Here is a 10,410-nt window from a genome sequence, read left to right as displayed (position 1 = left end):
GGGTACTGCAGCCTACTAACTGACAAGCCTGTGGCGGAGTCTGTCATGTGATCGTGGCTCCTTGCTGTCTTAGTCGGAAGGTTCCCCAGCAAGCTATCCTCTTTAGGCCACCACCTCCTTTTGGACAAGTAGTGCTAATATGGTAAGAAATTGCATCTACTGCCCATCTCACATGGTCCCCTCCCTGGACTGACCCCTTTCATATAGAAATGGCAGCCCTGTTTCACTGGTGCTTGGCAACTGTCCCTGATGGATGATAATTCTGGTTTCTTGATGACCGCCTATATAGACAATGCCATATGATGTATGTGTGTGTGTGTGGGGGGGGGGAATTTGAATCCTTCATTATTAGAAATGGGCGTGAGCATTTAAAAAACCCAAAAATAGCCAGTCAGGGATGCCCAGACATCTAGGTTCTCTGCCAAAGACGCTCCAAACTGTGACCCCGAACTATGGGTTGGGAAATTCCTGGAGGTTTTGGGGATGCTGCCTGTAAAGGGGAGACTGTGGAGAAAGGAAAGAGGTCACCTAGAACCCACGCAGTTTGTCCTCCCAGTCTGCCATTTTCTCCAGGGGGATCTGATCTCTGGAGGTCAGTCCTAATTCTAGAACACCTGCAGGCTCCACCTTGAGGTTGCTAACCCTACCAGGCTCTGCGTGTGTGTTTCCTCTATCTTAGGTCTTCCTTTCCCCCTTTGAGACAAAAAAAGATGGTGGGGGAGGGAGTTCTCTGTGGGATTCCATATTCCCAAAGCATTCCCAGAAGCGGGAGGGGGCTGTGGGTATTTTTAACTGAAGGGGAGAAAAGAAAAGGTGGGGTCCTTCAGAGGATCCCCTGCTTATCCAGTGCGAGTCTCTCTCCCGCCCCCCACCCCTACCCCCCACTCATAGGCCAGTTATGCACGGGAAGTTTTGCCTTGGATTTGCTACTCTCTAGATGCCCATTTCTCCCATCCAAATTCTCAAACCTGTGCAATGTGCACGGGGGGCTTACTGTTGAGTTTTGAGAATCCGGATGGGGGAAATGGGCATCTAGAGAGCGGCAAATCCAAGGCCAACCCTCCCGTGCATCCATGGACTTTTCCAGCAGGAATTCCTCCGGCTGGCTGGGAGGCTGGCGGGTGGGAGGGCTTCCCGGCGAGGCTTTCAATGAAACTCCCGGAGTAAAGTTCTGGGGATGGGCTAACGTGCTTTCCCCCCCCCTCTCCCCTCTCCCCGTTTTCCAATCCGCGCACCAGTCAAGGCGGGATCCGCGCCGGGTCCGCTCGGCGCTTTCCAGCGGGGGGACGGACGCGTGGCTGCCGCCGCTTGTTTGTTGGGGTTTTTTTTGAAAGAAGACCCCCATTAGAGAGCCCCGGCTCCCCCACCCCGGAGAGAAGGAGGCGGGCGAAGAGGCAGCGAGGCAGGCAGGCAGGCAGGCAGGCAGCCTTCGGAGGGGGGAATCGGTGGCCGCCGGGTCCCTCCGCAAGCGGCGGCTGGCGGCGAGCCTCCGGTGACAGCCAGTGGGGGCAGCCCGGCCGGCTCGCCGCCCTCCATGTGCGCTGCTGGGGCCGGCAGCCCTGCCCGCTGGCGGCGCTTCGCGGAGGCCGGCGCGGCGGCGGCGGCTGCAGCCCCACTCCCCGCCCCGGGCGCTCGGCCCCCGGCCGGCTCGGGGGCGGCGGCTTCCCCCGCCGGGCCATGCGGACCCTGACCGCCGTCCCCTGTGCCCCTCTCCGCTTGTAGATCGCCGCCGCGCCGGGGACCGCAGCATGGGCTGGCCGGGCCGGATCGCCCTGCTGCTGCTGCCGCTGCTGGGAGCCCTGCCGCCCGCCCCGAGAGCCGCCGGACAGCCGCAGGGCAGGAGCCACGGGCCGCGCCTCAAGCTGCCCTACAAAGGTAAGGCGCACCCCGACACCGACGGACGGACGGGCGGGATGGGGGGGGAGGAGGAGGGGGGGGGTTCGCCGGCAGAGACAAAGGAAAGAGTTCGCCCCCCCAAGGCGGGCTAGGCTGGGGCTGGAGGCTCGGGGGGGGGGGGGGCGCTCGGCCAGCCCGGCCTTGCCGGAGGGGGCCCGTGCGCGCGTCTGTGCTTCCACACGTCCATCTGCGCCCGGACCCGGGATGCGTCCGTCCCCTCCTCGACTTGCGCCGGGAGCACGGCCGGCCGGCCGGCCTCCCCCGCCGTTTCGGTCTTTGGGGCCGGCGAAAGAGGGAACGCCGCCGCCGTCATGAATCTGCAAGCGGCGCTCGCCTGGCGGTCGGGGGCCTGGGGGAAGTGGGAGATTATTTTGGGGGGGGGGGGTGCAAGAAAACCGGGAAGTGTCGAGGAAGAGAGGGGGGAGAGAGAGAGAGAGGAGGAGGAAAAGAAAGGGGGAGGGAATCTAGCGCTGGCGTGCGCTTATTGCTGCAAATCTCGCCGCCTGATCTGTGCGCCACGTCTGAACGAGCTCGGCGTCGGCGGGGAGAGGAAACTTGCAGGTCCTGCCGCTGAGCGGGGCGGGGACGGCGGAGCGGCAGCTCGCCCAAGTCGCGGCGCTGCAACCTGGGTCTTTTGAGCGCGGGAGGTTTGGCCTTGGGTTTGCCCCTCTCTGGATGCGCGTTTCCCCCCCCCCCCCCGTGCGAATGCTCAAAACTCAACAATAAGCAGAGTTTGGAGAATTCGGATGGGGGGGAAATGCGCATCTAGAGCGCGGCAAACCCTCGGCGAAACCTTCCCTGCATAAGCGCCCCCCGGCCCCTCTCCTCACTTCGAGCGACGGGGCACACCCACTCCGGGCTCCGGCCAGCGCTTGGAAAGCACGCGAAGTCTATGCGGCGTGGTTAGATAGGATGTGCTGGAATAGGCGCACGGGAAGAAGCCAGGGGATGCGGTCCAAAACCCACTTTTTCCCCCGGGGTGGGGGGACCTTTGGAGCGAACAAGTAACAAAGCTGATGTGGCTTGCTGTACGGAAAAGGAGGAACATGTGTTTGTGGTCAGAGGGATGTCAGCCCCCTTCGTGGAGCGTACCGTGTCTGCGCAGCTTATGTTGTGCCGGGGGGAGGGAGGAGGGGATCTTTCCTTTTTAAAAAATCTGTTTCCATACTAGGGAGGATTCCTGTTTTTGTTGCCAGGAGTTTAAAAGCGAAAAAAAAAAAAAAAACCCCAACCTGCTAGGCTCTGATACTAATTAAGTTGCTCGAGCTGTTTACACGGGGGTAGCGCCGTCGATGTCAGTAAAACTACTCGGAAGTAAAGATGTGGGAAGGAACACGTTAACTGTCGAGACATTTTTTTAGTACTCCTTTGCTAGGTAAATTAAGCACCCATCAGAACATTGCTGGATTCTGGTGTGATTGTGAAATAAACATACCTGTTTCTAAAACAGGCATACGCTGCGAGTGTGTACACAACTCTTGATAGTTGCTAGTAAATGCTAATGAATTTGCCTTGAGAAGATTACTCGATACTTATAAAAATGCACGTGAACTCACTCCCTTTTGGTTGCTAGCATCTGGTGCAGCTGTGCCGATTTATAAGCTCCCCTAAATGGATATTTAATTGCTTGTGATCCAATTTACTTTCGTGTTTCTATTAAAACGCAGTTACAGTAAGGGGGATTCAGTTGGTGATTTACAGCGTTCTGTTAAAATGAATAATGGCTAATTAGTAGCGGTGGACTATTTTTAACTCCCTGAAAGTTAAGTAAAGCCTTCTTTTTACCATTGCTCCCCAGAAGGAATTAGCATTATCCATCCCATGCTTAATGCATCACTGATAGGGCTGGGTGTAGAGTGAGGTATTAAGGCAGTGCCACTGATTTGCTTCAGAGCATTGTGTCCTCCTTTTCACTGAGTTGGTACCTGTGAGGTGGTTTCCACTGCTATTTTATTCAGACTTGGGTATCAAACTGGACACTCTAAAATGCACAGCACTGCATCTCTTTCTTGGGCTCGATGGGGCTTGCGCTCAATTAAGTGTGCAGCCCAAGTGGTATTTTTAGTGCGATTTACCCCATGTGTATCCTGGCCTTCCCAGGAATTCAAGACGATGCACATTGTGACGTTCTCCATTATGCTACAAAACAACTTTGTGGGGTAGATTATACTGAGATAACAACTTTTGAAAGGCCATCCAGCGTACTTAATGGTGGGCCAGGTATTTTGAACCTCAGGCCCCTGCAGTCCAAATCCAGCACCACTCACTCCACCACGCTGATGCAGAATTATCCTGAGATTAAAACTAAGTGAACTAGCAGCAGAAGAAGAATGTTAATGTCTTGAGTCTCATGTCCTGACCTAACTGAGTGTTGAGCCCAAGCTTACATCTAAGCTTGTGAATCACAGAGAATGTCTGTGAACCCTTGGAACTCTTGTGGTGTGCTGCATACAGGCTTGTCACTCATGCTTGTTATTCATGTTCCTACGAATTCTGACACTGCTTACTCTCCACGGTGTGGATTTTGCTTAGCTGAGAGTTCTTGGATGCTCAGACTGGTGGTAATCTGAGTTCTGGATGTGTGCTCGTGGTGCCAATGTAACCATAAATATCGAGTTACTGGAGAGACGTGGGGGAATAAAGAACAACTCATAAAGCTTTGGATAATTAATTGCCCTTCTAATGTCTCCTGCTGTGAATATTTCCTCAATGAAAGGAGCACAGCAATTGCTTTAAGAGCGCTCAGTGCATTAACAGGGAAATGATGAACAGCAGCAGATTCTTATGCCGCAAACATCATGGTGGGTTTCCCAGGATGGCACCACAAGGCTTTTCATGCTTCTGGGACCTACTGTGTATTTTTTTAAAAAAGCTATTTCAAACATGTAAATATCACCTGGCTACCTGGCAAGTCTTTTTTCAGGGATAGGATAACTCTTAATTAAAATAAACTGAAATGAATGCAAGCATGTTTGTTTTTTACTGACTACTGCCTTTTTTTGATTTGACATTTGTGCAGTTGGGGTTTGTGCCAAAGAAATACTTTGTAGTCAGTCGTCAAATAGATGTTACCCAAAATAGTAGTAATTATGTGAGTCAAGCAGAATTAAAAAAAGTGTTGCTGATTTTTTTAGAAGATTCATGAAGATGTAAATCCCTATCAACCTTAATTTCCTGTTGGTCACTGGCTCTCAAATGACCGCTGCAACGCCACCATTCCTCAGGTTGCCAGAAAGACCTTGTCTGTGACCTTGCTTTTTAATATATATATTCTTCTAACTTTCTGTCCTGCAGACATTTGTGCCAGATTGGAACCATCCTGCATGTAGATAGAGGGTGGTATAACAATGGTGATCAGCAATGAATTTCTAAGCAGCTGACTTTTGGGGGGAGTGAGGACACATAAGAATCAAAGAACCATGAAAGTAGCTTAACCTTAACCCATCCCATTTCATGGGGGAAATTGAGGGGAGTTGCAACAGCAGTTTTTGATACTGCACGTGAGATGAGATCAGCTGTTCCCAAGGAGTAAACAAAGAACCCACCCATAGACGACCCAAGATAACTTGTTAGATCCTGTCTAGTGAGTTCCATATGTGAACAGGATCAGGTCCAAAGTCTATTTTTTTCCTACTGTAATAATAGCAACACAAATAAGGTCTTGATATTGTTCACTTTTGAGTTGTAAGAAAAGCCAGTGTTTTTAAAACAGAAATTTAAGGTCCCCTTTCAGATTCGGAACTAGCGTGTTCAGTCAGGGCAAAGTATTTCCACTGGCCTCCGTAGGCTTTAGATGAAGACCTGCGCATAGAAAAAGTGGTATAGAATTATGAAGGGTTGTTATGTGTACAACCACACCACCTTCTTTGCAAGCTGTAAATGACCATAACCTATTCATTGAAAGCCTAGGAGTTGTGGGAAGCCTAGGGGAAGGGGAAACAGGCAGCTTCCCACTCCTATGGTACAAATTAATTCTTTCAGGTCTTCTGGATTCCAAGTGTACAGCCCCCTCCTTCTCATATTTCCTTTTGTGAATTAGCAAATCTTCCAAGACCTGGGGGCCGGGCATGGAGTTTCAGGATTGCATTTAAAGGCTGGTTCACACATGCGTTGATTTCTTATGACTTCACTGTGCCTCAGACTTGAATGTATGAGTTAACACCATTGAAACGCATTTTCACGGGGTGGGCAGCGTGAGCGCACATAGTTGAAACATGTAGACCATTTCCATCAGCATATACTTACATCAGTACTCAGTGTTATACACAGAATCACAGTCAAGCATCTATTTCAGGCCATTCTTCACTGGATATATATCAACTTACTGATCACAGTGGTGTGGTGCAGACACAAAGTTAAGTCTTTCTTAACAGTAGGCTTGCCAGGTCCCTCTTCGCCACAGGCAGGAGGTTTTTGGGGCAGAGCCTGAGGAGGGCAGGGTTTGGGGAGGGACTTCAATGCCACAGAGTCCAATTGCCAAAGCGTCCATTTTCTCCAGGGGAACTGACCTCTGTCGGCTGGAGATCAATTGTAATAGCAGAAGATCTCCAGCTAGTACCTGGAGGTTGGCAACCCTACTTAAGACTCTGCGGAAGAGGCTGGGAGCCAGTCAGATGAGCCCATCTCCCCCTCCCCTTCCTTATTCCCTCTCAGTAGCAAACTCCTGCTACCTGTCTCGCCTGTAGTGAGGAAGGCAGACAAGGTGGGGAAGATCCACGCATGGCCCTGCCCCGATTACATCCCTCACATGCACCTCCCGGATTTATGGGACCTCCCAATGGAGAAGTGGTTCTCACATGCCCAGGGTGAGCAGAATTACGTCTGTAGTGACCCAACTTTTACTTCAATACATGTTCCCTACCAGTTTATTCCTTTGCTCTTTTGTTTCTACAAAATAAACAAACGACCCCACTTTTTAGCAATGCCCTATAGTGGCCTGGTTTGCAACTGCTTTGCTTGGGACACTTCCGATCGTGTGACCCACACTCATCCTCTGCATGTGTAAACCACATGGTTCTGAAATGCATCTGTCTCATCCTGTTTGTTTACTGAATACATCTCGGCACTATCGACTATGTCTGGGAAGGTCCGTGTGCGGTTCTTTTCTTTTTATTGCTCAATTGAATGCACATTACTCCAGAGCAATTTACTGGAAACACTGTTGTGTTTCTTCATTTCTTTTTTCCCCGTGGCTTCCATTCAAGTTACATTAAGATAAAGAAATTTGGTTCAAAACTGATGCAAAGGATAAGCATAGGAATAAGATTAAATGTTAAATAGCAAGAATCTCATGTAGCAATCAGCTTAAACGTTAAAAGAGATTCTCCCCCCCCCCATGCATTGTAGGGTTGCCAGGATGCAGCTGGCAACCCCAGGGAGCAATCGGGGCAGGGGACTGCCACCCCTGTGTCATGCTGGCATGCCAAAGTCATTTCCTGAAAAACCAGAAGTGACATCATAGGACACTTTAGAATTCACAAAATCTCTACAGTAAAGCCACACACCCCAATTGGCGTGCCTCCATTCCCCTCCCCCACTTCTCCCTCCTGGCACCTAAGGAGCTGGCAGGTGAAAGTATGGGTTGCCAGGGGGTCTCCCTCATGTGCTTGAGCAATTTGATAGAACTGTATTTGTGGAGTGTATTCCTAAAAATGTAAGGGAGGGTGCAACAACCCTAGGGAGTCTGTAGTTATAGCTGGTCGTTTAGGGCGAAGCCAAAACATTTCTTTTTAGCCAAACTTTTAACTGAAGTTACACTGTTGTTTTTATGGCTGGCATCCCATCTGAGGGCTGTTTTAGAGCGCTTTATGGCTTCTTTTGTCATGGATGTTTTGCTTTTACGTTTTAGGATTCTGTTTATTTTGTTAGCTGCCTCAGCCAGGTCTCTGGAGAGGGGGACTATGCATTTTCCAAATAAATAATTTCTTTTCAAACATACACAGTTTTCTTTAAACATCTGATCCTAAAGCACTGCCCACAATATAGCGTCATCCACACAGTCTGGTCTTAGAGCATAAGAATAGAACATGAGCCCTGCTGGATCAGGCCAGTGAGGGTCCATCTAGTCCAGCATCCTGTTTCACGCAGTGGCCGACCTGCTGCCCTTGAAGGCCATCAAACAGGGCACAGAGGCTGACGCTGAAGTGAAACTGAAGAGGCACAGTCTTAATGCAGAAATTATGGTTACTTCTGGTATAACACTGGACTGGTTTTCACATTAATTACCAATGCAAAGGGCTTTTCTAGACATAGAAAGACACCCTCCTGCATTCATAGATATTGGGGTATATCCAACCATCTGTGGATTTTCCCACTCCCCCCACCCGGCAATCCATTGAGTACCCCCCAATTTGTTCCAAGGAGCTCATCAAACCTTCAGGCACAGCATCAGGGGTAAAGTGGGAGGTCTATATTGGGAGGGAGGAATTAGTAAAAATCGCTGATGCCTCTTGTGAAGGCTTAAGTGTCTGGCAGTGCAATCCTACAAATACTGTCCTGAGAGTAAGCCCCACTGAGTAGACCTGCTTAAGATAGCTCTGTGTGTCTTCAGAATTGCATGGTTGGATTGATGTTAGTAATAGCTGGTGATGTATTCAGTTGAAAACCAGAAATTTGTGTGTCTGTTTCTATGCCCCCCCATTTCTCTGAGCACCTCTGAAAGTTTTTTCCATTTCTAGACAGCTGCCTTCTGTCTAGAAATTTGATAACTAGTAAAGAAGTTTCTTGATGTCTCTGGTGTAAAATCCTTCCAAACAGTGGGTGAGACTGATAAGAACTTGGATCAGGGCCTGATGAGTTGTGACCCTCTGAGACTTGCTATAGGCTAAGAACCACCTGGATACATCATTAGCATAAACTCATATACACCTTCAGAATAATGGCGAATAAACTTGGCCAACGTGGCTGAAAAAGAGGTCCTCTGCCAGTTGTTAACATCACCTCTATGTCGAATTTTTCCCTTGAAACTTATAAACTAAGCCAAACTGATGTTTAAATTGGTGTCAATGAGTTTGATTCCTATTACCTGTTTTCCTCAGACTAATTCATGAAAGCTGTGCAAAAAGATGTATTTTTTCCCCTTATAACTGAAAATCTCTCTGGTCTTTCTCACCCTCTCACAAACCCTCCTTCACTTGAACACTAAGAAAACATTACAATATTATTTGACATTACTGTTAATGCTAAAAATTATTGGCACTTTCCTGGTTTCCCATGAGAAACCATGGTAGAGTTTTCATGTACTTAATTACATTCTAAAAGGCTGAAGGTTCAAGATCCACCTGCACATGGTTCCTCTGGAAACTGGAGACATGATACTGTAGCATCTCTGGTCAATTTCTTCCCTACATGGGGTTCTTTATTACTAGTGTGTAGCCAGAGAGCCTTTTCCCTCCCACAACGCACATAGAAGTGGAAGAATGTGGTGGATGTAAGGTGATAATTATATTGTACATTGATAACAAAGAGCCAGCGTGGTGGAGTGATTAAGACTCTAATCTGGAGAACCGGGTTCAGTTTCCGACTCCTCCACATGAAGCCTGCTGGGTGACCTTGGGCCAGTCATAGTTCTCTCAGAACTCTCTCAGCTCACACGGAGGCAGGCAATGGCAAAACACCTCCAGACATCTCTTGTCTTGAAAAAAAACCCTACAGGGTCTCCATAAGTCAGCTGTGACCTGCCGGCACACACACACACACACACACACACACACACACACACACACACCAAACTTGAGTTGAGATATTGCATTTTAAGAATAGACTTATTTCCGTGAAACCATCTTTATCTCACCACTCCCTTCCTCAAGTGATGCCAACTTGCTCTGGCTTCAAAGTTTTTTCTTACATGTCTGGCATCTTATGGATACCATTCTTCAATCATTGACTATAGTCAGGGTAACTATTTCCCCATAACTCTTTTGAGGACACAGCTTGGTGAGTTCCGGATTAGGTCATTTCCCAAGACTAACAATGCATTTCTAAACAGAGTTACATCCTTCTAAGCCCATTGACTTCATTGGATTTAGAAGGCTGTAGTTTTGTTTAGGATCGCACTGTAAAAGACTTGTCCTTCAAATGGTGTTTGCAACATTTTGAAGTTAAGAAAAACATTTGCATGACCCAAATTCATGACTAAGTTGTACTCACATAGGTAAGCATACATATGCATATATTGCAAGTACTAAATGATTTGCATATCCCACACCAGTTTTTTTTTTTTTCCAGTTTTGACTGTAAATTCGTTGGTTTAGATTGAATTCAGACTGCTTGGAGCAAAACAGAGTCACTCATCAATTCTAAATATTCCTAATGGTAAAAATTTGAGATGAGTTACTTCTTCATTATCATAGATATAATCTTGCAGAGTTAAAATCACCTCCAGCACCCTCTGAAATATCTGGGCATTCATCCAGTTTCTCTTGTATTTCTAAGTGGCAAATTCTTTTCATCCAAAAGCATCACTCTTTTTCCCCCAGATCATCAAATTTTAAATCAAAGTTTTGTAGCTGCTTG

The 10,410-nt window shown here is 48.3% G+C and overlaps 1 protein-coding gene across 2 annotated transcripts in view; it reads left to right on the top strand.

Annotated features, from left to right (window-relative positions):
- Window positions 1-1,748: 1,748 nt before the first annotated feature.
- Window positions 1,749-10,410, top strand: part of SEMA3A (semaphorin 3A) — a 181,502-nt gene continuing 172,840 nt past the window's right edge. The window contains exon 1 of one of the 2 annotated variants that reach the window (XM_056845996.1): window positions 1,749-1,875. In XM_056845996.1, the coding sequence (XP_056701974.1) occupies window positions 1,749-1,875 (127 nt within the window). The remainder of the gene's footprint in view (window positions 1,876-10,410) is intronic. The other variant, XM_056845997.1, reaches the window with a different exon arrangement.

Source organism: Euleptes europaea, chromosome 3 (genome assembly GCF_029931775.1).
Source record: "Euleptes europaea isolate rEulEur1 chromosome 3, rEulEur1.hap1, whole genome shotgun sequence".
Taxonomy (NCBI): domain Eukaryota; kingdom Metazoa; phylum Chordata; class Lepidosauria; order Squamata; family Sphaerodactylidae; genus Euleptes; species Euleptes europaea.
The sequence above is the reverse complement of the archived record's forward strand: the minus strand, read 5'-3'. Positions and strand labels throughout refer to the sequence as shown.